At 43.3% G+C, this 26973-nt stretch overlaps 1 protein-coding gene across 1 annotated transcript in view; it reads right to left on the minus strand.

The window, feature by feature from the left end:
* Positions 1–393: 393 nt before the first annotated feature.
* The window catches only part of LOC138208311 (breakpoint cluster region protein), a 35071-nt gene continuing 8491 nt past the window's right edge, over positions 394–26973 (minus strand). The window contains exons 3-24 of the mRNA XM_069166114.1: positions 18838–19019; positions 16768–16872; positions 15983–16168; positions 14809–14916; positions 14480–14540; positions 14300–14352; positions 14042–14182; positions 10850–10971; positions 10324–10489; positions 9683–9802; positions 9479–9554; positions 9272–9376; positions 9102–9176; positions 8716–8813; positions 8454–8585; positions 5003–5062; positions 3861–3970; positions 3339–3478; positions 3032–3166; positions 2814–2919; positions 1942–2101; positions 394–1823 (exon numbers count right to left, since the gene is read on the minus strand). Coding sequence (XP_069022215.1) covers positions 1734–1823; positions 1942–2101; positions 2814–2919; positions 3032–3166; positions 3339–3478; positions 3861–3970; positions 5003–5062; positions 8454–8585; positions 8716–8813; positions 9102–9176; positions 9272–9376; positions 9479–9554; positions 9683–9802; positions 10324–10489; positions 10850–10971; positions 14042–14182; positions 14300–14352; positions 14480–14540; positions 14809–14916; positions 15983–16168; positions 16768–16872; positions 18838–19019 — 2531 coding nt within the window. The 3' untranslated portion in view covers positions 394–1733. The remainder of the gene's footprint in view (positions 1824–1941; positions 2102–2813; positions 2920–3031; positions 3167–3338; positions 3479–3860; positions 3971–5002; positions 5063–8453; positions 8586–8715; positions 8814–9101; positions 9177–9271; positions 9377–9478; positions 9555–9682; positions 9803–10323; positions 10490–10849; positions 10972–14041; positions 14183–14299; positions 14353–14479; positions 14541–14808; positions 14917–15982; positions 16169–16767; positions 16873–18837; positions 19020–26973) is intronic.

A 26973-nucleotide genomic window follows, 5' to 3' on the forward strand; every position in this document is an offset into this window, starting at 1 on the left:
TTCATTTAATGCTTTTTTTTAATCATCGTGAAGTTTGTTTACTATGTTAGTTTATATGTATTTGTTCCGACTTTCTCCTGTAAAAGCACTTTTGAGCTGCATTTTATATATATATATAGAAGATGCTGCATAAATAATGTTTATTATAATTAAAAGAGCATAAATGAACAAAATTCTTCTAAGCATGTAATGAATTTTTTTTAAAGTTACATTTATGACGGTGGAAATATTTCTTGATCTGGCAGGAAACCTTAAAAGTTTATATATATATATATATATATATATATATGTTTATACAGCTTCATAAAGGAGGCGAAGTGAACCCGGAAAAAACAGAAAAACACAGTTCAGTAAATGTGATTCATAAAAGACTGAAACATTGCAGAGCCTGAATAATGTTACCAAGTTTTTATTTACATAAATCATACATACGTGACACACCGGTCATCCTAAGAGCCACTAGGAGTTATTGCTTATTGTACATGAATCAAAAAGCCTTCAGGGTTATTACAGTTTATCCTAACAGGTGTTTTTGAAAAAAAATATGAAAGCACACAGTGTATTTTTTTTAAAGTAATACTGGGTACGAGTCTGTGGATGATAAACCTGCTAATAACTCAGGATATTTGGATACGAGTGAGTCACTGTGCCTCCGGGTTCCTAAAGGGGAAATATTTGGTATTTTCAGATCCTCTCCAGGTGCTCTCATTTCCACCGCAGTGCGGATATACGGAGGGAGAAGACTACAGACGAGGAATGCAGAAAGCAACACACGTATATTAACTCCGGCCGAGTAAATCAATTCAGACAGAATCTACCAAAAAATAATAATAATAATAATGTGGACTCTTGAAATATGGACAAAAAAAAAAGACAACTGTGACATCAGAATTACACACAGCACAGTTTACATTCCACGGGAGGAAGATTTCTCTGGAATGATTTTCTGTACCACCTCCAAAAAAAAAAAGTAAAAAGTTTGTCTCGAAAGACCCTGCGGACAGAATAAAAAGGTCTCTACACAACTCGTATAGCGGAGGAAGAAAAACAAAAAAAAAACAAAAAACGCTTCGAACGACGAGGTCAACATGCCTGCATGTTGCTGCGTTTTTTTTTTTTTTTCCCCAACTACAGTTTTCTGTCTCATAACGTTTTTAGTTTTTTTTTTTTTTTTAATTCTGTACAAAGTTCAGAGAGCGTGTGTAAACAATTAGGATCACTGAAATGCTCTACATTGGTCGTCAGCAGGGAAACATTGGCACAGGTGAGCTTTGAACCAAGTCAAACATTTCTGGGGTAGAACAAAAAAAAAAAAAAAGACAAGACATGAAATAAATCTTCCAAAAAAAAAAATATATATCCAACAACAGCAGAAGTCGCCTCCATCTCCCCCGTCTGTGAGTATGGAGCTAATGTGCACAATGACAGAGCAGGGAAAAGTACAGTAAATATTGCTTCTTGAAATTTAAATTAAATTAGAACTAAAGGAATGATATATTTTTGTCCATACATCATAAAGGGATGTCTTTTACTAACACACACACACGAGTAAACAGGGTCACACATGCCCATCAGATCTCCAGCTTTGGTCAGGGTGGGGTGTTTCTTTTTTTTTTTCCGACGTGTTGACGGCTCCCCCTAGTGGCTGCTCGACGTCTCTTCAGCCAACCGGCTCGAAGCAGCCGACGTTCTCCCCCTCAAGAGCAGCCCGTTTACGGGACGTCCTCACCCGTTTATACTTCCGTGGAGAAGAGAAGGCTCTGACGTTTGCTGTCCGGCGTGGGAATGCTCTCCAGCTGCAGGAAGTAGAGGAGGACTTGAACCTGCGTAGACACGCGAGAGGCGGTCAGAAACACACACACACACACACACACACACACACACACACACACACACACACACACACACACACAGGTAGTCCAAATGTGTCACTGGTTGTACCTGAGCCATGACCTCCAGAGACCAGCTGTCGTTCATGGAGATGGGCTGCGAGCTGTTGGAGATTTTGCTGTCTTTTTCAGACGGTCGAAGCAGAGTGGGGCCGAACACGGTGGCCAGGTTGTGCAAAGACATCTTGTTGAGACTCTCGTTTTCAGCCACCCTGTAGGCATGAAAAAAAAAAAAAAAAGTATATGTATATATATATAAATATTATTTAACCAACAGATACAAACAGACAAATATCATCAAAAGCTTCCAGTCAATCCGGACCAAGTAAAGGAAACCTGTTACGTTAGATGGCTGTCAAAGTCAACTTTATTGTCAATTCACCATATGTACAAGACATACGGAGATCGAAATATTGTGTCTGTATCAAAAATAAAAGATAAAACAAGAAAAGTAGAAATATTTAACAATAAAAACGATATTTACGGTCAGCTTACGAACTTTAAATTGAACGCTTTATAACCTTTGCAGAACAGCAGCTGCTACAATCAGGAATAATAAAAGGTGTAAACGGTAAATCATTGCGCGAACACAAGTGTTAAGATTCCCATTTAAAATCTGAGAAGAGTGTTGAAATAGTGAACCAGGTCGAAAAAGCACATTTTCAAACAGTCTGTTAAACTTTTTCACGCTGTAACTAGTTTCTGAGGTTTTTTTTAAGCCGTCCTGTTCCCACCTGGTACTGTTGTGCTTCTCGATGGACCCACTTGCGATCAGATCTCACCGGATGCAAATGAACACGTGTATTATTATTATTATTATTATTATTATTATTAGAACAAACGAAGTTGTACTTATAGATCCATCATAAATAGGACATCTTTATAAAATGTTCCTAGCACAGACGTCCGACAGCAGTTGTTTACCTTTTTAAGTGGTCGAGCAGGAAGAGGAACGTCACCAGATTGGGCTCCGGGAGCGACAGCAGCAGGTTGAGCATGCAGCTCTCCTTGGCCACGCTGTCCGACAGACCTGCAGGGAAAAACGCACACGCGTCAACGTACTGCTGGGAGTAAAAAAACAACAACAACAAAAACACGCATTCAAAGAAAACGACGCGAAAAATAAAGAAGCGGCGACCGACCGATGCCTCCGGCGAAGTTGGGGTACAGCTCGTCGGTGAAAAGAGGCTCCGGCAGCTCGCGGAAATACAGCTTCAGCGTTCCAGCGATGGCGTTGACATCCATCTCCCTCATCATCAGAGACACGTCCTTGTTGTCTGCGGGGCCGGGGGGGGAGGAGGGCGGGGGGAAGAAGAGGAGGAAAACAAGTCACCGGAGCTGCATGTCGAACACTTCTGAGCGGTTCACTTCTGTTTTCTGTCTTTGCTTCTTCACGTTTCACAAAAAATAAATAAATAAATTTTTACGACAAATTCGAAGTGAACTCACTCGAATCGAAGGCCGCCTTCAGCGCCTGGATGTCGGTGGCGACTCCGGACACTCTGTACATCCCCACTTCGTCCATCCCTCGCCGCTCGATCTCCTCCACGCACTGCCGCACGATGAGCGGGACCTTGGAGCGTTCTCGCCTGGCGAGGACGCGCAACGAAACGACAATTCAGCAGATTCTATAAACGCCGCAAAAACATCAGATCACGCGACCTGCACTTTGTCACTTCAGCGGTGTCGTCAGTACCGACGTTCTCAAGCTTAAGACCTCAGTTCCTAAACAGGTAAACCGTAGTTTGCTCTCAATAGACCAGCTTAACCTGGAAAATGCACTAATGGAGGGTGTTGTTATTGTCTGGTATTCCTTTATGTAGCCGTGAAGATATTTTGACATGTCTCTGAATGAAAATGATTAAACGATGGCTGAGTTCCATTCAGCTGCCTCAAAACTAAAACAAAAAAAGAAGAAATTCTTCGTATACGTTTCACACAAAAGATCAAAGACACGTTTCAACGACTTACTTCGTCACCACGTTGATTTTCACTCCGAAGACGCCGGACTGTTTCCGCGACGGCATTCGCTTCAAACTGAACTCCCTGCTGGTGAATTTCATCGAGAGCTTCACCTCAACCTGACACGAGAAGAGCACAGAAACTTTAGATGACCGTCAGCTTACAAGCTCAACAGTGAGGCCTTTGTAACGATTGCTAAAAAAATTATTGGGTCAAAATGGTGTCAATGGCAAATCGTTGCGTAACAGTTAAGCATCGGCTTAAGATTTCGTAAACAAGTTGCTTAAGATGGCCGTGTGGTAACGTCGGCTCTAAAAGCTCAAAGTTAGCCTGTGTAACTTTTGTTGAAGTTACACTGTTAAATTGGCTGCAAGTGATGTTAAAAAGGTCAAAAGAAATGTCAAGAGTTCATGAAAATTGAGTCAAGTCAATATTGATCTATCGTTAGCAAACAGTTGTAAAAAACGACTTCAACTCCTGAGTGCATTCATTTGAGCTGAATTCTATAATGACGCATGTTGTTTGCTTAAAACTTTCATGACACTTTAACGCATGTATATGTGTATATATATATATATGTTTTCGGAGTTGTCAAATTATACATTAATGTTGGACAGTAGTTTGTCCTTTACGGTCAACCTTTACAACTCGTTTTACAAGATTTGCTTTTACTGACGAGGCTGAAGTCGGTTTATGGTTGGCAGCTTCTGGTTCTAATGTTAAGAAAATAGAAATGATGTGATTGAGTAATAATAATTTGGTGAAACCATTACTACATTTTGCATTTGTCTGAACCAGAGAACAAAATTGCAATGTTTTTTTTTCCCCCCTCCGTATCGTGTCTACGACAGAAAACGCTATATTTAATACCACTAAAATGGCAAAAATGGGCTGGAAAAATAAGTGATATTTTCCTTTTTTGTTTTGAAAAATAAAATAAAGATGTCATAAATCTGAAGGGGTGATTTTCAGCAGCCTAAGGGCTTATAAAATGATATCTAATAATTATTAACGACTGTAAGTGGTGCAAAAATGGAGAATCAGTATATATATCATCACAACTTCAACATTATTCGATTATATTAGAAATATTAGAAACCAACTGACTTCAGCGTCATTGTTAATCTTGCCTCTGTGAAAACACCACTCACCCCGTTCATGGCGATGACCGTCCTCTGCCAGTCTTTGTTTTGCAGCGTCTGGGGATCCAACTAAAAAAAAAAAAAAGAAAAAGTCCATTACTTTTACAACTTGTATTTTTTGATTAATTTAGATTCCCTTTAAAAACTTGAAAATATTTGTCCATGTCAGCTTTAGAGTGAGATTAGAGCAAAAGATTATAATAAAGTTCTGTAATCATTTTGTGAACTGCAGGTAACAGGAGAATGATTTACTTCACATAATCTCCAGATGACCAGGTGATGTCAACTCGTGCCGCTGGTCTATTTCAGCCGTCTGACTAATAACAAACAACCGCCCGGCTTTATTTACAGTGATCAGGCACGACTAATATAATCACATCGTGTCCCCTGGCCGGCACTAAGCGCCGAGCCTGTCCGACGTGGCAGATGTTCTTTCACCCGAGACACCAGCAAATCTCATTCTGATAATCCATTGTTCAGTGAAAAATCTATTTCCTTGTGTAATACTTCTTTTTTTTAATTTTTTTTTTTTTTTATCAAAAAGACAAAACCAATCCCCAGCGGCACAACGCTGTCCTCTAAATCTGAAAAAGAGGTCAAGTCCAAACAGAAATTGGGGGAAAACTATGTAGAGCTCGAACAGGTTTTTTTTAAATTAATTTTTTTATATATCTCCAGGAAGTTTTGTCCTCAAATGTGGATTCAATCCTTCAGACCACATATCTCTTTACCTTCGGTCTGAGCAGACTGCTGCGGACTCGTTCCCACAGGCGGGCCCCCGTGCTCGGGGCTTTCCTCAGAGCCGCGTCTCCCTCTTCCTCCAGCCTGCCGTTGGACTGATCCGAACTCTCCTCCTCGTTAGGATTACTCTCACTCATCCTCTCTCTGGCACGAGCGCCTCTTAACTCTCAAAAATGTAACTTCCACTCACTAACGGCGAACGAACAAAGAAAGCAGCACCGTTCTACAGATTTCACTAGTTTCTAAACCGACCTTCCTTCCCTAAACGACGAGCCGTCGATCACATCGCCTCGAAGGACCTCCAACATCTTCAGCGGATCTTCACTAAAACTTTCCGCGTCGTCTTCAGCGTCTCGGCATCGTTTAAGACTCCTTCGGTGTCCGGCGGGACTCAGAAAAAAACAAGGAAGAAAAAAAGCCGCCCGACCACGCTCGCCTCGGTGTGGTTCTGCTTCCCAGATGGATTTTGAGGGATTAACTCCTGAGAATCCCCTCCTACCCTCATTACCGACGTGCTCACGCCTGCCGCTGTGAGGAGCGCTGCCGGCTAATTCAGCATCTCAGGTAGAACTTAACAGGATCCTCTCGGGCCAATTACTGATGAGCACATAGTCCAACCAGCACGTGCCGGCTCTTCTATATCTGACACATTATTTACATCTCAGAACATAAACATTACACAAATGTCTAACTTTCCCACAGGCTCTTATTAAAAGTCATATTTTGTTTTTCCCACAGAGGTCTTAAGCTCCTGACTTTAAAATGTATAGATGAAATGCGTATTTTTTTTCAAGGTGTTTTTTTTTTAATATGTCAATCCGTCAATCCCGGATTCTCCAGATTTATCATCTTTTTAAATTAAGCCAAGTCAACTTTATTTTTTTAGAGCACCTTTCGTGCAAAATTGCAATACAAGGTGCTTCACAATTAAATAATAAAAAATACAACCATTTTTAGGAGATAAAAGAATGATAAATGAAAAATAAAAAAGGAATAGAAAATTGGTGACATGGCAGAAAAAAAAGACAACCTATAAATTAGCATAAAGTATGTATAAAATGACTATTACTGAAATATGTTACTTTGATTTGTATTTATAAACAAAATTTTGCAAATTTTATCTTTTCATTTTATATTTCCTCCTTTTTCCCCTTTATTTATTTTAAAATTGTATTTGTATATTTTCTTTTTTTAATTTAACTATTATTATTTATCATAATTATATAATTTATCTCTTAGATGAATTATTTTTAACCAAATTTAATAAATAAAAAATGCTATTTTATGTAACTAATTTTTTTTTTCATGAATATTATTTCATATCCAAGCGCACTTAAATGTAATAGTTATTTGTTGTGTAAATCTGTTGTTTATTTGTTTTTGTTTTTAAACCCTTGGACTTTCTCAGTCCATTTAAAAAGTATTGATACAGACAACAACAAAGCAAGCAGCCAAACAGGCCAACATAACACCACAGGCCATGAGAGTACTTGTAAAACGGATTGATGGCAGGTCTGCTGGCTGCTGAATAACCCGTCAAATATCCGACTGGCTGCTTTCGTCTCAGACTCTCCTGTGTTTTCACCCACCTGTCCAGCAGGGAAATCCCCTGATCGAAGGTGGAGCGCTTTGTGTCTCTCTCTATCCTCTGTCTCCCTCTGGAGCGTTGCCAACGGCTACGTTTGGTCAGACCCAAAGTCTAATCCGGCCCTCTGTCACAACACCCTGTTAGGGGTCAAGCTGAGATGACCCCGAGGGCAACCTCGCGGCTCATTTCTGTTCTTCGACAGCGAAGGGCCCCCCACAGGGCAGCATCAGCCAGCGAAAGATAAGAGCGACTGGAATCAATGAGCTCGAGGGAGAAAGTCCATCTCACGCAGGCGAGGGCTGTTTTTCCTCTAAATGTCGGACCAGCTGTACACATTATGGGGTCAAAGTGAGTCAGGTTTTTGGGATTTTTTTTCTTTTTGTCTGTTTTTGGCGCCGTCTGGGATACATCGCGGTGTCTAAGAGGTCCGAAGCCCGACAGAACACTGAGAAATATTTAACATGAACGTAAAGATGTTTAGAAAATGTTTAAAAAGTCATTGAAAATGTACTTTTCAGCGACTGACAGTGAAGGAACCGATCTAAAGTCGGCTTGTTGTTCACTAACAGCACCAGGGACTCAGATGCTAAATGGGTTTTAGCCCATGTGCTAACCACTTGGCCATCAGGTCACCCTGGAATACATTTATTATTACTTATTTATTATTACTTAATGTGAATTTAAAGCAGCACTATGGAAACATGGCGACTGGGAGGGGGGGGGGGGGGGTCAGCTTGCCTGCCTTGGTCCAAATTTTAAAAAAAAAAAAATCTGCTTTGATAATTAACATGAAAACGCAGCAGAAACATGCAGTGTGTTTGATGTAGACCAGAAAAAGTCCCATTATGGGAATGTTTTTTTTCCCCCATCAGAAACTACTAAAAAGATTATGTTTTACCTGAAAAATGTTCCAGTATCTTGACAGTAGCGTCATCTTTTAATAACGACCTTAAAATATAACTTAAAAAAAGGTGTGTGGTGTGTATTCATGTTAAAAAAAAATAATTCATGTGTGTTAAATATTTTTTTTAAACTCTCAAATATAAATTTTTGGTTTCACTATCTTGAAAAATGACATTTTCACCAAAAACCCAAAGAACTTTTTTTCTGTGACTCAGGTCCTCCCCTCACCTTTATTTGTCCTTTGGCCATGATCCTGTCCGTCATCTCGCCCTCCTCTTTGTTCTGCTTGGTTTTGTTGCAGCACTTCTCGTAGCAGAGCAGCCTCACAGTCTGAGAGCCCTCCAGCTCGATCTCAAACTCCTTGCAGGGAAACACAGCCAAAAAAACCCTTTATTTTAGTATATTCTAAGTGAACCGTTTTTCCTAACCAATAGAAAAGGGGCAGATTTCTTTCTTTATTCACTTCCTGCGCTCTGATTTGCGCTCTCACCTCGTTCCAGTTGGGCTCCGTGGAGTCTCGGTACACGCGTGTTTTGGCTTTGTTGACGAAGTAGCCGAAGGAGTCCACCTCCAGAGAGCAGTACAGGTCTAGTGGGAGAAAAGCAGAAGTCGATATTGTTTTATTTTTTTTTTTAAGCTGCTGAATCAAAGAGGAGACGCGTCCGGACTGAACTGTCTCCGCAAACGCAAGCTCTCCTCTTTCTGTTTCGTAATTACTGAAGAGATGACTCCTACATTTGAGAAGCGAAAGGGCATATTTTCACGGAGACTCGTACACAGCGTTCCTGACTTAATCCCCCCCCCCCCTTTATGCAGCTGCCCTCCCGGCTGACATCAGTGACGTTAAAAACAGGAAAAAAAAAAAAAGACGCTTACTTAAGCTCTGTTTGAGCCCCGACGCCGAGTGGACGATGACATTCAGGAAGCCGTATAAACCGGAAGACTCATCGTCTGTGAGGGAGGGGGAAAGAGTTCAGGTTAAAAAAAAACACAATACAGAGGGAAGTATTAAAAGGTGCATCAAATCCCTTAAAACGCAACCTTACCTTCTTTATTCATGGTCATTGGAATTCTGTGAACCGTCTGGAGCTTCACACACGAGTTGGTGAGCATCTGCAGCTCCAGAGAGGTCAGGGAGAAGCTTTTATAGCCTGCGGGTTCGCAGCGGACGGGGGAGAAAAAAATGTCATCAGACGTATTTGTGATGACACCGATATCGTGTCTTATAATGGCACACAAAAACAAAAACTCACACTTCTTCTGCTGCTCGCGAACGATCTCCCTCCACTCCGCTCGCTCGTAGTCGGAGGAGATCAGAAATGTGAAACCCTGAAAGATAATTAAAACAATTAAAAAAATTTTTTTTTAAAAAGTATTCCACTGTTGTAATGACATGTCGTCAACAGCAGAGGGCAGCAGAAAGCAAATCAAGAAGAAGTCTTAGGCGGTAGACTGACTTTGCCGTTTCTGTTGGCAACCCTGAACGCCATGCTGGGGGACATGAGAAGCAGCAGGGACTCCTGCTCTGACAACTTCTTCCTCAGGCGCTCAATCGCTTTGGATCCCTTGGTGGTTCTCTGCAGGTAAACAGAAACACAATCAAGAGTCAGAATTCTTTATCGTCATTGTTCGGGCCAGAAGGAAATTGAGAAAAGCAGACCAAGTCGATGCAACACGAGAGAAAATAAATAAATAAAAAAGATGAAAAATACAAATACAATATGAAAGATAAAAAAAAAAAAAAATAAATAAAAGTCCAAAGACATACATGCGTGTTTGCCCAACCCGGATGTGTGCAAATAGCGCAGTTGTTAAATAGTATGTACAGGACAGCATACAGTATTTACATGGAAGTTACGAAAAAAAAGAAGAAGATGGTAAACAGAAACTATAAACATACATGAACATGGAAAGCACGACAGGGCCACGCTGTCTAGACATTTTGTTCTATTCGTGTGCTGCTCTTTAAGTTCCTCATTTATTTTTTTCTTGTTTATCTTCAGACTTTTGGTAGAGAGTCGTCCTCGTCCTGGTGTTTTGTTCAAATAAATAAATAAATCAAACACAGAAAGTCGAATTCGGGACTGTACGTCTTCACCTTCTCTCTCTGGATGTCGTTCTTGATCTGGGAGATTTTGATCTTCATGGCGTCGATCTCCTCGTCCTGGACCAGAGGGACGGGGGTGGACTCGCAGTCCTCGATGGTCTGGAAGGTCAGGTCGGCCAGCGGGACGTACCACTTACAGTCGTACTGCTGCCCCTTCCTGGTGGAGGGCAGGAGACGCGTTGTAAAGACTTCTTCCACCTTCTTTTTCATCAGAGTTGTTTGTTAGCGGTGTGAAACCCAACAGTACAAGGCCAGCCACAAGATTGCAAACCCCCCCTTTTCTTTTTTTTTTTTTTTTTACAAAAATGAATGGTGAAAATTACAACCTTTATCTCCCAGTGCAACAAGCAGCAGGTCAAAATGAACCACTTATATTTTCAGGAGAGCAAGAATTTAAGTGAACAACTTTCAGAGGAGGAGTAACTCTCAATCCCCGGCAGGGGTTTGAAGCTGCGGGTCTTCCGGGTCACAGGGCTGCATTTTCTAATTGTCGGGCTGGCCGCTGACCCAGACTCACCCCGCGGCCTGTTTCTTCAGCTTGGTGCAGAGCAGCAGGTCGGTGAAGAGGAAGACGTGACGGAGTTTCCTGGAGCCTTCGACCAGCTCCACCATGAAGCGATCCCTCAGCAGCTGACGGTTCTGCCAAAAACGGGAAACAAAGACACCTCATTCGTCTCCAGTGCAGCTTCCTCAAATCTCGTTTCATTATTAACGATGAGAGAGAGGCACCAAAATAAACTGCTAATTTCAGCTTAAAATGTTTTAGGATAATTTTGTGCTGATGTTTGTAATGACTTTGCGCCCGGGCGGTGTCAATGCCGCTCTCGGATGAACGCTAGCCAACCTCGACATAAACAAAACAGCCCAACTACAACAACAACAACAACAAAAAAAAAATCAATTAATCATTTGCAATATAACCAAAACCAAACCGCCGCCGCTCGTCGTCAAACCGTACAGCCTGAGGTCAGAGTGGGACGGGATGACACCAGCCTTTCCTGCAGCACACATAAATTCCTCCCCCTGGCCTCTGACCTCGGGGGAGGATGGTGGGGAGGCCGTTTACAGCGACACTGCCCCATGCGAGACTCCGCATCCAACACCAAAAACCGCAGTTTACCGCAGACAAAAACAAGGAAATCACTGCGGCGCTCCGGCCGGTTACGATCGTGCTGGCGAGAGCATGTGCAGCGGCTGTCCTGGTTTCCACAAGAGTTGCCAGGGTTACATCCGCTTATTGTTTTGTGACACAAACAAGTCAATAATCCAATGGAAAAAAAAACAACAACAACAACAATAAAAAAGAGCTGTCACTGTGCAGAGATCACACGCACCCTTCTACCCCGTTTCTTTTTTTTCTTCCTGCCCTATAATGAGACATTGAAGCAGTGAGGCATGCACGAGAGGTGAAGCTAAACAAACCGACGGTCCGGAGTAATTACAGGCAGCTACGTTGCAAAAAACATCAACAATGGATGTAAATTTAGTCGAGAGCCGACGCGACAAACAACACACCCGTATATCTTGAGTGGTTGTCACGTCCTGGCTTGTTATCTGTCAAATCTCTTCTGTGGGATTTTGGGACTTGCTCGACAAACACGCTGAAGAATGTTTCCCAAAAAACGTTCTTTGATTTAATATCCGACTATCCTACTGGCGGGGCCAGTTTCCCAGAAAAAAAACAAAACATAGGAAGTTCTTCATCAGGTCATCTGAATCAGAGCCCTGGGATGCTTGTTGTGTGTCTGGGTGTGGGTGGTGAGGGTGTGGAGGGGTCAGGAAGCACGGGGGGGGAGTCAGCGCACACACACACACACACACACACACACACACACACACACACACACACACACACACACACACACACACCCGGTGCAAAAAGGCCGGTGTGGACGGTCCGGCGTGCCCTTGGAAGCGCAAGGAAGGATGGGAGTGAGCTCCGAGGTAATCCTGGTTTGTGACACGGACCCCCCCCCCCCCCCCCCACACACACACAATCCCACCCCGCCCTTTTTTTTTGGGGGGGGGGGGGGGTGGGCCTCCAATGTTTGTCACGAGCTTCCTCTCGCGCTCCCGTCTCCTCGGCGGCCCAAGCAGACAGGCCGAGATGAGTCAGCAACAAACTTGAGTCACACTCCGGTTTTACTGCAGCTTCCAGACACCTTGTGCTCCGAGCGTTTTATCTTTCCGTCAGATATGACGGAGGTTGCGGGGGGTTTGGAGGGGGGAGATTATTACCCTGAGTTCCACCAAGTGAGAAAAATCGACTGAGTGAGTGTTGAACAATATGCAAAAGTTTTTTAGTACGATATTTCCCCATAACATGTCGACCAATTCCTTTTTTTTCTCTAGCTTCCTCTCAGGATCATTTTTGGCAAGATCCTTGGTCGTCTTTTTTACTTTTTCACGTGATGCCATCAGCGAGTCAACACTTGTACTTGTCCAGTACCAGTTTAAATACCAGCAAAACTGAACCCGTGTTCCAAATCACACACTTCCACTAATAAATAGTGTTCTCACACACAAGGAGTCACACTTGTGTAGTGCAGGAATTTCGACAGAGTAGTGTTGTTTCAATCTGCACACTGCCGTTCTGCACTGACCGGAAATAACCTCAGCGTGTGAACGCACCACCCGCCAGAAATATCTGCAGCTATTATTATTTTACCCAGAAATCAACATGTTTTTGTGGCCCTCTGTTAATAACCCGACTGATTCTTCTGGTGTTCAGGAACAGCTGCAGCTACGCCTCCATTTGAAAATGCTTTACGTCGGTGTATGAATTGTGTCTTTATTATGCAAGCAAATTTCTCCCACTGCAATATCAAATCAAGTTTGCAAGTAAAAACATAGAAATTGAGAATATCATTATGGACATTGAAAACAAATTTGCTCTGGTTTTAATTCTGTGACCAAAACTAACAAAACTGTCAGGGCAAATTTGTTTGCACTGAAAATAATTATATTCTCAGTTCATTTTTTTGATTGCAGTGCGAGAAATTTGCTTCCAAAACAGTTTTTCTTGCTTGCATAATAAAAACACAAAAATACCTTCATAGCCCCGCCCCCTTCCTCTACGTAGCCAAGATGGCGACCGTTTAGGGTGGAAATCGTCCAGAGAGACATTTTGAAGCAATGTTAGCTTGTACCTGCTAAACATCACCGTGTTATCTCAAAACACCCCTGAGTTTAAGTGCAGCCTCGTGGCCTGGAAAATACACAGTCCTCTAAAATCCCATCTGCATGATGAAGTAACTCTGAACTCAAAAATGGGCGGCGGCGAGGGGAAGCCACACGCAGGAAAAATACAAAACCATATAAAAGCAGGAGCGGCCTCGGGAGGAAATAGTGGCCGCAGACCTCAGTGTTTGTGCCATCGCACCATTCAAAACCGCTGAATTTGTCCTCTGGCGAACAGAACAAATGTTCCACAAAGACAACGAGCTACAACTCGCTCAGTCCAACAGGTTTCATCGAATTATTTTTTTAATTACCAGCAAATCCAACGTCAATTCAAGTTTTGTCTCATTCATAAGATCTAGTTAACTGAAAATGCATCTGAGGGCAGTATGGAGGGGAACTCGACCTCGTATTTCACTTGCAGTTTTTCAGTGTAGTCTTATATGTGTGATGGATCTTCCCACCTTGAGGGGGGGGGGGTGTCACAAAGTTATTCAGTGAAACAGCGACTGAGCTTTTCCACACTGACCTCTCCCTTCTTCACGGTCATGGACTGCCTGCGCGGGGTGATCTCTTCATTAATGCTGGACAGAAAGTTCTGGGAAATGCGCAGGGCGTCCTGGAGCAGCAGATAGTCTGGGTGGCTGGAGGGCGTGTGCTTCAGTAAATCCTAGAATAGGAAAAAAAAAACAAAAAAAACCAAACAACAACAAAAACAAACGATGACAAACCTCGAAAAGGAAAACCCGTCTTCAGGAGGAGATCGTTGGGAGGCGGATCGACTTACGTGCAGGACGAGCGTGCTGCGCGTCACTCTGTCCACGGGCTTGTAGAGAAGAGCTGAGGAGGAGGAGGAGGAGGAGGAAGAGGAAGAGGAAGAGGAGGAGGAGTCAGCTTCAACAGGGCCTCGTCACACCGCTCAACTACTTATAGCGATATTGATCCGTTCATTTCACTCACTACTCACTTTCCAGGGAGTTTTTAGCCGACTGGTCTTTGCAGTCCTTTGTGCTTTTGACCTTGAGATTCTGGCAGGAAGATAAAACCGGAGGGAACGGTGAGAAAAAGAAAAAAGAACAAAAAAGAAACCAAAAAAAAAAAAGTACCCTCATTAAATCCCAGTAACTGCCCCAACAGAGCAATTAAAACAATCAGCACCAGTGCGGCCGTGCACAACTGGGAGGACTGCTGAAAAAAAAAAACTGCCCCGTCATCATCACAGCTGCACAACATCAAACAACACCCCCCCACCCCGCCTCCTCCCTCCCCTCCGCTGCCCGTAGCGTGATTATGTACCTCAGATATCTCTGCGAACTGAGCGTTTGCCTGGCAGCACTTGTCCGCCGTCTCCACGGCAACCTTGTAGTTATCCACGAAGGCCCGGTACACTCCGAGCTGGCTGGCCTATACGGAGGGGGGTGGAGAGGGTGGGGTGGAGAGGGTGGGGTGGAGGGGGCGCAGCAAGAGCACAGGCGAGCTGTTACTTGTGCCTTCATGGTGGGTTGTGCTCAAGCATGAGTCGGTAAATCTGGTATTACAGAATTAAAGCGATACAGCTGATTCAATGTTTGCTCATGTTTCTATATATAAACCCCCAGTATGTACGCGTCTTTAATCTGTTGGGGGTTTTTTTGTTGTTGTTTTTTTTATTTTTTTATCCAGCAGCGACACCGAGGTAAGCCCTTATTCATCAGCCTCCCGTAGAGCATTTTGAACTCCTTTACGGGCCCGTCATGTGGTGAAGCCGGGCTTTTATCTGGCCAGGAGACGACTCCAGGCAGTCTGCTCAGACGTGCGTTGCGAGAATCCACAGAGCAGTTTTACGTTTCAGCCACCTTTTCCACTCCTGAACGCCCCCACCTCCCCCCACATCTCTGTTAACGACCATTAACGATCAAGGAATGAGATTTAAGCAGTGCTGTAATTAGGTTTTTTTTTTCAAGTTACCGACTTGATGAATGGTGGTCTGTTTGATTGAAAAAACCAACATATAATTTTAGTGCCTGTATGTTATTTGATGCTCGGTCTTCTCCTCCAAGGGAAGGATTTAAATCAGCTGAAAGGGCTGCCTTGCTGTGCTCGACGGTTTTATGTGTCCTGTTCAAAGTGCTGCAAATCAAACAATTATGGCAATATTTCACTTATATGAGCACATCAGACACTTTCTTCTCGACGGTTCTCAGACCTCCTTGTTTAAGTTGTCGGTTTTCTGCGGCATTCAAATTAGATGGAAAAACAAGTTGTTGCTTTTTTTCTTTAAAATAATTTATAGATTTTTCATTTTGTTGGTTTGTATTCTTGTCAAGCTTTTGATATATTGGCACAAGTGGGATCCTTAAGTATTCACGTTAAGGGTGATAAAGGATAAGATGGGAAAAGCAACGAAGCAGTCATGACATGAATGATTTCTTTTGTTTGCCCGGTTCTTCCCACTCAAGCGGAACAAAGCTAAACTATCGCGCCCACGTACCAGCTTCTGGAAGAGGTCGCCCACGCACTGCTGGTGGCTCCAGTCCTGGACTCGCGGGTGCAGAGCGTCGTAGAAGTCCTTGTGGATCTCGTGGAGCTCCGGCACTTTGAAGAAGATGGTCTCTATCTGCTGGACGGTCAGCATCGGCTGGGAGGTCGTGGCCGCCGCCCTCAGAGGCTTCATGGGCTGAACGCGTAATCACAGTTAATAATGTAGGAAATTATGACGTGAGATGAAATAACAGCACGGGCGTTAATGACAAGAGTTTATACGCAAGAGAGACAACGTGTTACTTACTAAGGAGCTAAATTGTTCTTGATTTAGTTGATGTGTTGAAACAAGCGGGACTACAAGCCTCACCGCCTTCAGCATATTTGTGCGCCTTAATTCCCGCTAAAGCAGCGGCCGCATATCACAAGTAAAAACCTCACGTTAGAGGCTCAAATGTCAAATTTTGTGTAACAGAAGCACAACTTTTTTTATTTGTAAGAGTAAAGAATTTATACTTTTCAAAGGTTATAATAATATGTTGCAAAAGTTTACTAACTAAATTAGTTAGCTTTGGCTAAACTTGAGCAAGCTTGCTCATAATTTTAACTTGTTTTTGTAAGAGGAAGAATGTAATTAGAAGATTCTTTAAAAAAAAAAAAAAATTATCCGGCAAGTGCTAAATAATTAGGTCATGTTAGCCAATACTGGTTGAGGTTGAAACTGGCTCCTTTCAATCATTTCTTTTTAAGGGGTTGCAGCGTGAGCAGCCGGTGTGCGAAGCGTGTTACACGTACTATCAGCAGGGCCTCCAGGTGGCTGAGATACGTCTCCTCGCTGGCCAGGATTCCCGACAGAACCCACTTCCTCATCTCCAGCCCTTTCTCCTGATCCAGCTCCACCTGGCACAAACAAACGGCAAAGAGAGAGGGAGAGAGAGAGAACCTTTTGGCAAACGTGAAGACGAGGCAACTCTCCAGCATAAAAAAAAAAGGCTCACGATAACGTGATACGTAGATGAGTTTTATCTTTAATGAACCCCCCCCCCCCCTCCCCCCCCCCCCCACACACACACACACCTCCCCCAACCCGAAAAACCTCTGCTAACCCCTGGCTGCAGATATTGTTGGTGAGATTAGGGAAGACGAGTTTTGATTAAACTCTCTGTAGGAGTTTTACATTCCGGGAGGCCTCCCAGCATCTCAAAGGAAGACAAATGTGTTTCTGGTCCAGGAGTTGTTATTCAGAAACAGGTCAGAGACATCCATCATCGTAGCGGGAGCCATCACGTCAGTAAGAAACGCGTCGAGCTGGGCTATTATATTTGCTGGATTAAAAAAAAAAAAAAGAAGTCGTGCCCCCACCCTCCTCCGCCATGACTCAGGCTTTGAAGATCACCAAGTGTACACATCCAAGGATAAGAATACCACAGATAGGAACGGGAACAGAGCCGGGGGGAGGGGGAGGGGGAGAGACAAAGGGGAGGGGGAAGCCGGGTCTCTTTTCAACATCTGTTTACCCGCAGTGTGTCTGCTGAGTATGTATAACGCCCCGCGTCACGCTGGAAAGCGCTCCCATCTGGGGGCTACATGGTGCACTCTGTGTATTTTATTGTGGGCCAGTTGGCCGTTTGAATGCCTTGCTGAAGGGCACCTAGTTGTTTTTTGTTTTTTTCCACGTCGTGGCGAGCTGCTCCCTCAGCAACGTGAAACAGTTGGATGATGTCCTCCATGACTCTGGGGGTTGTTTTTCTATAGTTTTTGTTTTTTGGTGTTATGGGTTACAGGTTTATTACCAGACAGCCTGCGTTATAAACTGCGGGTTGTGGAGTTCGAAAGATGTGGGCATTTATTAGGCAGGCAGGGTTTGACGACAACTGCTGTAAAGAGGCATTATGGGAAATTTAGGATCAAGCGGTTTTTGAAACTTGAACCTTACAAGGGAGTAAAAGTCGGGATATCTCGGCCCCTGCTGCTGCTTTGATTTTCATCATTCTCACAAGTTTCACAGCTTTGTAGACGTGAATAAAACTAGATCACTGAAGTGAAATGAAATGAGGAGAAATGTTTAAGTATTTGACCTCAATACATATATTTCCTCGGTTGAGATGAGCAACCCAGCGAATTGTCTCGTCACGTGTCAGCTTCTTTAAAAATGCAGAGTTATTTTTGTGAGACATAATTGAATTTAGGGCTGTGACTGATGATTATTTTCATTATTGAGGAAATATGTCAACTATTTTCTCGAGTAATCGTTTTGTTTGGTCAATAAAAAGCCCCGACTGTCCCGACTGACATTCCACAAACAAAATATAATGACTTTATTGTCTAAAGGGCGAAAGGAACCAGAAAATATTCACATTTAAGAAGCTGGAATCAAAAAAGCGTAAGTAGTTTTTCATTAAAAATCACTAAACAGTCAAGACCACTGCAGAGCTCACTGGTTGCCTCTAAAAAAAAAACCAACAGAAGCAAAAGGAGCACAATGTTTGTAAGTAATTCCATTTATAGAATGAAAAATAAGGTAAATAAATCAATAAAATTGACCTAAAATCAACTTTTGTGCTTTAAAACATTGCTCTGCCGAACATGAGGAAGAATCGGATTAACTCAGTGCTGTTACACCGAACACAGACAGTAGAAGAAGAAGTGATGGCAGACGCTGTAACAGCTCAAGACGAGTAACCACCTCCACTAAACGTGTTGAATGGTGCGTGGCGAGAGGACGGCGAAGGTCAAATGCGCCAGCAGAGATCACAAAGCAGCAGCGACTGTTCGCTGACAGACAGAGTTAACGCGGTGGAGGAGGGGGAGGGTGTGTGTGTGTGTGTGTGTGTGTGGGGTGGGGGGGGTGTTGGGCAACCTTACCGACAGCGTGGACTCCAGGGAACCGGAGGACTGGGTGTCTCGGCTGCTCCGGCTCTTAGAGCGCAGCCGCGGCGAGGAGGCTGGAGATCCGGGGAAGGACAGAGGGTCGTGGCGAGGCTGATGCTCCTCTGAATGGTCCAGGTCGTAGCCGTACGATGGAGGGGTTTCATTGTAGGGAGCCTCTGTGGGACACAAAGGACAATAGTCACATGGTGTGTCATTAAACTGTTAAGGTCGGGGAAACGTCATGGGAAACACAGCAAACCGAAGCGTCATGTTTTGTTGTATTCTAGAGGATAAAGTGGGCGGTGCTAATAAAACTATTTAGGACCTGATTAGATAGTTTGACATGCGTCTGACTTTTCACTGTTCACGTTAATGCTACATGTAATATAATAACTTTGGAGACGGTCCATGTTGCTTCCTGTATTCAAGACTGAATTTCCACAGAAATCACAAAAAAAACAAAACCATCAGTTTCACTGTGTTTCAATTAGTTAGTTGGTATTTTATTCAAGAAATGCCACTAAATGGCAATGACATAGCAGCTGATGAGGCCTTTCACATTAACAGCTCATTAAACATTACTATGTGTAATTGTAGTGAAAACCGCACGGAGAATTGTCTAAAAACGCTCTTAGTTCTAAGGAGCATTTTATCCCCTTTCAGCTCATTGTTTTGATTTTTTGTTGCAAATAGTTTTACTTTCGTGCTGGTATTTTAAGCAAAAAAAAAAAAATCTCTGCTAAACCTACTGTACACTACCGGAACAGCCCCCCAGAGCAAACAGACCCCGTTCGTGACCAACAGGTGAACATAAATGAGCATTTAGCAGCTTAAAAATTCAAATATTGCCCCTTAGGAGTTGGTGGAGACCAAAACAGTGATAAAAGTGTATGTGGAAAAAACATAAATGTTGTTCTGGGTCTGCCAGATTTGAAATTAGGCAAGTATATATGCTTACTGTTGTGTCCTAAATGAGGTGTTTACAGCTTGCTCTGCTGCCTTTAAGTGACAAAACAAAACTTGATGATGCTTTAAGGCAGTGTTGTGGCCGTGTCCTGACTCAAAATATAGCTTTAATACTTTCATGATATCGGTTGATGTAATGCCGAATTGTGACATATTTCAAAATAAGGACAAACTAATGCTTTACATTGTATTCTGGCGGGTTAGTACCTGGAGTTCAAGGTAGCAGCTGGTGGGCCACGGTGGGTACTTTGCATGACAGGATCAGCCCCGTGGCCCTGAAGTGTGTTAATCCAGCTGTGACTGAATTGCACAGTATAAAATAATATAAAGTAGATTTATAAGGAAGTAATTTGTAGCTGTTGTTATTTTGTCATCTAAATACTTGCGTGCGGCGCTTTTGCACGAGTATTCTCAGCTCACGATAAATACCGAGCGAGCGAGCATGTCCTTTCCTGCCATTTGTCTTTATATCAAATCCTCTTTTAACCTTCATAAACCTGCGACCTGCACAGATCTACCCGACAGTCTGCGCCAGCCTCCGAGGGCTCGTGCCAAGCGGGTGGATAAGCCCGTCAAAATTGCAAAGGCCAACGCACGTGCTGCTAGGCTCGTTAGCCGGCGCATCTCCTTAGGCGAGCGTTTTATAGTGTTGCGTTCAGGAGCACACAAAACAAAGTCTGAAAAGCGCTGTCATAATTATTCATTTTTTTAAGTCTACTAACCAAAGAGGTCTCAAAGCAAAGAAAAGCAGCAGTTCTTCTGGAAAATCTGGAAAAACTAGGCATGAAAAGCGGTTCTTCAGTGAGCTGTAACACGTTTACCACCAGCGGAACGAGTTAGAAATGCATGTTTTTGTCGTCCCTGTGATTTTCAGCCTTTTTTTTTTTTTTTTTTTTTTTTAAGACACCCTGAAGATGAAGATGAATAGCATGTCTGCATCCAGTAATTACCGTCAGACACCCCTGACTCACCAGCACTTATCATCATTATCATCATTATCGTTGTGGATTATGCAGCAGCCGGCAGATGAAGAGCTGAGATGTACTGGAAAAAAATAAATAAATAAGGAGTCCAACAAACTGGTTTACCTCAGCGTGAAAACAGGAAGGAGAGGATTCCGGAAACTGAGGGGGAGATGGATAGATAAATAAAAAATAAAAAAAAAGCCACACTGGAGAGGCCTGTTAGACGGGTGGGACTGACAGGATGACATCCACAGAGGCCGTGACAAAAGGGCTCAAACACACACACACACACACACACACACACACACACACACACACACACACACACAGGGTCCAGTGGAAGTGGGGAGGTGGGGGAGGGGGGCAGAGCTGGATTGACTGCTAGAGGAAGAGACGACTGCAGTCCAAGCAGCTTCAGAGCACGGGGGGGGGGGGAGTCCGTGTGAAAGGCCACTCTGTGCTCCAGTGAGATTATACATCAGGCCCGGCGATGGATGAACAACACATCCTCTCTCGGGCAGCGGCCTCGGAGCCTCAAACTATCCAAACTAACAACAACGAGAAAAAAAAAAAGAAAAAAAAAACAAGCAGCCAGAGCTGCATAAGTAAAGAGGATTGTTTAAAAATGTGTGCTGAAGTCATTTGTTGTCTTTTATAGGAGTTTTTTTTTTTTTTTTTTTTTCTTCCCTTGGCTGCTGGTCAGTGTGAGAAAAGTGGACGTCACAATGGATCCTCAGTGAGCGTGGTTTTGTCGAAGCGAGGCTGCCGAGGAAGCGTCCGGGCAGGTCTGTCCGGTAAGTTCAGCGATTCATCTGCTTCAGAGCGGAAACAGGCTTTTCTGCACAAGGTCGTCTGGTCGCAAACTGCTTCCCCCACTTCCAACACACACATTCATCGACAGTTGAGATGACTTCTGTAATTTATTAACTTTACGGAGCCAAACATGGTGAAATATTTGTAAAAATTTCAAATAAACCATTGTGACTGTTTTACTTAAAGCCCAGTTCTCCTTGAATTTTTTTCTCCACCGCTTTTGTTCCTTGGTCTGTTTTCACAGCTTTTGTTTGTGCCAATTGTGAAACAGGTTGATGTTGTTTTTTAAAGGGCTGAGCAAAGAAACCGAAGGGGAAACGGATCTTTTTTTACATCAAACTACCTGCAAAACCCATTTACAGTAGTTAAACAGAAGAGGACAACTTATACTGTTTATCTGGAGTAAATATTGATATTTCAGAGTTTAAAACATCTGACTACAGCCCAAATTAAGTTTGGAGCATAAACATATATAAAAAAAAAAATGTTTTAACAAGGTTAAATCACATTTAATTAGTCTAAAATATTACAAGACATGCCCCAAGATGTTCTTGATCTTGGCTCTGACCTTGTAAACAGACCGAACTTCCACCAAATTTCCCTTTCAAATCATTTTAATTGGCATAACTGCGTCGCAACTTATCGACCAACACGTTAATAATGCAGATACGTCTGTGACCAGCTTGATTAATTCTATTTAATGGCTATTTGCGGATAAATCACTTTTCCCAGTCGATCAAGGAGGGGAACTAACGCTCCGTTGCACTGTGTTGATGCTATTAAAAGTGACGAGACTGTGCTGTTATCTTGTTTCCTCACTGCAGTGACTGATTAACTTCTAACGTACACAACAGAAAGTATGACACGGCTGCAGGAAGGTAAAGTAATCCAGGCAGTTGGACATCATCTCCTGCCGCCTATCCTGTAGCGGACTGACCGCAGCTTAAAATGGTTTCTGTTAACGGAGCTGTAATAAATACATTCTAATGACATTACATAAGACTGCTGAGGCCAACAGCTGCTGTTGGATCAGAGAGAAGCTGATTTTGTTTCCGGCCCGTCTCTGACCTCTCCGTATTTCTGTGTTTTTCAAGAATTTCATTTAGACTCTATTCGCACAAGATATTTCTGTTTGCGTTTTAATTCACGTTACACAGCGTTTTTTTGTTCCACCTCACCCGCCCACACTGGCAACCCTGAACGCGGCACCTAAAAATAGAGCTTCAAGCATGTTTAAGGACACGGCCAAACAACTCATCGAGGCCTGCTGCGGGAGGATAATCAGTCTTCAGGGAGAACTCTTCCTTCCTCCAGCGTGCAAAAACAGGAGCCGCGCGGCAGAAGACAAATCGCAGCAGTTTTAATACCACGGTGGCACGCTGCATGTCCTATTGATGACAAAGCAAAGACACGTTCAAATCCCTAAATCCTAATCCATCGAGATGAATTACGCCGAGCGGGGCGGGGAGGGAGCGACAGATGTGCGGCGGAAAGACAGTGGCACAGCATCAGAGATCCGCTATCACAGAAATAATCATGTGGTCTTATTTCGCTTCACGAGGCCAAACGCGGTCTAAAAAAAAGAAGGAACTCTCCCCCTGGGACGCTCTTATGAATACTTTTCATCTGAAAGCTCCATGTTTTCAAATGGTTTCCGAACGACAGCGCCGTTATCGCGTGGCCCGGACATGAAGGCGCAGCAGGATATTTAAACACGAGGAAGGATGAGCTTGCTGTTTCTTCTGGAAACAACCGGCTTTAGATGCGACTCGGCCCCATCTGGACCTCCGTTTAACATCGGCCTTGAAAAGTGCCACAGATAAAATATCAATTCTGTTTGACTGATGGGAACAACAAATTCAGACAGCAGTTCCCAACAATAAAAAAATAAATAAAAATAAAAGGTATTGATTGAGCCTTGTAGGGGCTGGAACTGGAAATAGTAACATCCATACCCCCACCAAGGTGAAAAGACCAAGCTGGTGCAAAGGGACCTGAGTCAGAGGCCACTTTTGCTGTGAGCATATTGACCGTCCATAAGATCAGTCAGCTGATAAGACACAATCAAGGTCCCCAAAATAAAAACACCGCATAACAAATGTGTTGATCGATCGACCTCCGAAAAAAGGATGCAACTGAGATTTAAGCATCTATAATTTAAAAAAAACTAAACACATACGGGCAGCCTTTCTGTCGCCTCTCTAATGGTTGTATAGATCTGGAGAGAAAAGTTGCACCTTTGTAAAAAAAAAAAAAAAAAAAAAAAGTTGTTAAAAGCTCAGCACCACTTTATGGCTCCAAGCAAATGGATTCTCCTCCAGCCTGTGGAGTCACCGGGGAAACGAGGGAGAGAGCTGGTTGGTTGAAGGGGTGACGGCCTTCCAGACGGCCCGACATGGTGGTGACCCCCGGACTGTTTTCCTCTACTTCGTTGCAAGCTGGGAAATTCGTGTTTTGACACTGGAGAGTCACTTTAATCCGTCTCCGTCACTCCAACCACGTAAGGTTGGTCAGTGAAGTTTCATTGCATGTTTTTTTTTTGTTTTTTTTAATCTAATCTGCGACGTACAGTAGATTAAACCATTGAAATAAAGGGGTACTCCGACAAATTTGTGTCGCACAGCCATAAAGATTTAAAAAGGAACGGTCAAGATTTACACAATCGAAGGCAAAATATCGGGACCGGCGTAGCGCCAGCTATATGTCAAGCTCAGGAAACTCTACCCATAATGCAATTCCACTGCATATTTCTTCAGTCCTTTTCTAAATGGTAGATACACACGCATCTTTTGAACTCCCATCTTTTAAACAAAAAGCTAACATCAGCACGCTAATATGCTCGTAATCCATTATAGGCAGGTGTTACGTTGTGTTATACATATTTATGTGAAGCTAACTCAAGTATATAAATGTGCTATGCAAATAATGTAAATTATTATTATTATTATATGGCTTAAACACAGGGACATCAGTGTTTCCCCCCTGACTGTTCAGCCTTTACATGGCAACAAAAAGACTCCGGCAAAGTTTATCCGTAGATTAAAAATACTACGAAAAATATGAATCCACCTGTTTGGAAGTTTAAAGTGTCCTTTCAAAAGTTTTAAGAGACATTTGTTTGTTTTTGTTTTTTTTTTTAAGTCATTTTTGAAGTGAATAATTTTTGGGCCACAGTCCCAAAAACGTTTTTTTTGTAGCAATACCACGAGTGGCCACTGGAGCAAATTAACAGATACTCAAAAGGTCACATCCAAGCCCTGCAGACCTGTGATTGGTCAGAGGGAATTGTGTCACTTCGTGTGTGACACAGGATGTCCTGCACACATCCTGTTAACTAGCCAAGCTGCTGTCGCCGCCACAACTCCTGTCTTGTTTCTCAGCAGTCTTTTATCTCGCTGCCTTGAGCCTCATCTGAAACTAAATTCGTCTCCGTGCTGTGACAAAACCGAGCAACAAGAACAGTATCCCCTCTCGTATCCATCCACTGTTTGCGTGTGTCGCGTTGAAGGTGGCGTCAAGGCGGTGACAATATTATCTCCGTCTGTAGCGGAAAACAAAATCAAGAAAGTATCTGGTACCAAAAGGGAGTAGATTGTCTGGTTTGTTTCAGTATTGAACAAATTAAAATTGAACTGATGATGAAACTGGATGAAAACTCTGGGGAGTCATTACGATTCAACTGGAAGAGGGATATGAACATCAAAATTTCATTGCAGCAGTTTACATGAGGACATCGCTGGGGATCAAAGTGCTGGACTGCCCGATTTACACTGTAATCCCAACATCCACTCCGATAATGGGGCTAAAAATTTGATTCCTCAAAGTTCATCTTGGGATCGCTCGCAATGACGTCGCTCGAGTAATTTCCTCAGACTCGACCGAGCCGCCCGAGGGCTGTTGCACAAAGATGTTTTTCACAACGAGCCGTGCAGTTACAGCACCGGCAGAGGTAAATGGACTTTCACGTGTAAAATCGGTGCACTGCACCTTTAACCTCGTCCTGCAATTGTTGTGCATGTGTTGTGTCGAAACGCAGACGGCAGCTGTTTGTTTTGACAAAACTGTAAAAAAAATATTCGCCGGCACAACATCATCTCGTCCTGACTCACTCGAAGTGTCTGCGGGACCCGGGAGGCCCTTTTTTTTTTTTTTTTTTTTTTTTTTTTATATTAAACCGCAGGGCTTCTGAAGGCAGCGAGGACCACCGAGCGCTCGCCTCTGATCTGCTGTAGGGCAGCCTAAAATTAGTGCCAGTCGGTGGAGCAGCGTTAGGTCAGAACTGGGCCGCCCAGCCCGGCACACCTACTAATCAGCGTGCATTGAAATAGCTCAGCGTGGTCAGGCCTGCAGCTTGTAATGTGCCGTTGTAACGGAGAGACATGAAAGCCCCAATAATTGTCCCAGGCTGTGAAAATAAACAGACAATGGTGCACATGAGCACATTAGCTACAGAGATTAGCTACATTGATGCAGAAGGGAATAAAAGCTTTACTTTATTTGGGAGTTATTCTGATCTTGCGCCCCTTAAAAGCCTGTAGATTTATACCGGAGGCCGGCCAGCGTTGAGGAAGATCAGCAGAGACAACGATTTCTGCTGACTGAGCTATTAATAGGCAGGTAATGAGCACGGCTCAGAAATATAAGCAGTGACAAGAAAAACATCACAGTGACCTCCCGGTGTGATGAAATATTCATCTGCATGTCTGAATAGAATTAAATATTAGTGAATGGACCTCACCTGATGTGCTTTTACGTGATTGGCTCGGTCGTGATCTGCCTAGCAACGCCAGGCAGGTTTTTACCAGCACATTAAGCGTTCGACATGACGGCGCGCAGGCTCGACGCAAAGCAGCTCAGATTTAAGAATCGTTTTTTTTTCTTGACGCATCTCAGGAAAACCGAACGTCTTTCGTGGCTCAGGAGGAGTTTCATCACGTCTCAGGAAACAAACTAACCCCGATGATGTCATCGGGATTACCTGGGCTTTAAATTTACAACGCGAACAAGTTGCTACAAATGGAACAACAATGCAGATTAACTTTTTTTTTGTTGTCAAGACTGCATGCTGTCTGCTCTGGCTGGGAAGAAGCTTTGTTGAAAATCACAACGCCCTGATGATGTCATAGTGACATCATTACGGCAACTTGGAGGGTGTGGAGTTTGAAAAACTCACCCGGAAGAGATGGTGCGTTCAGGAGCAACTGGGAAGCGGGAAGGCTCCGACCTCTGAGTGGGAAAATACACCTGGCAGCATGTCGAAGTGGGAATATTCTACCGGGAAAGTGGGAGGTTTTTTTTGAGAGCTCAGCAAAGTTTGTTTGACGTCACGTGAGATGTCAGTGTTTGTAGTGGAAGCAAGAAAAAAAAAAAAGTATTTATTGATTCA

The sequence above is a fragment of the Embiotoca jacksoni genome, unplaced genomic scaffold (assembly GCF_022577435.1).
Source record: "Embiotoca jacksoni isolate LCO1_2020_lvr unplaced genomic scaffold, fEmbJac1.0.p SCAF_37, whole genome shotgun sequence".
Taxonomy (NCBI): Eukaryota; Metazoa; Chordata; class Actinopteri; family Embiotocidae; genus Embiotoca; species Embiotoca jacksoni.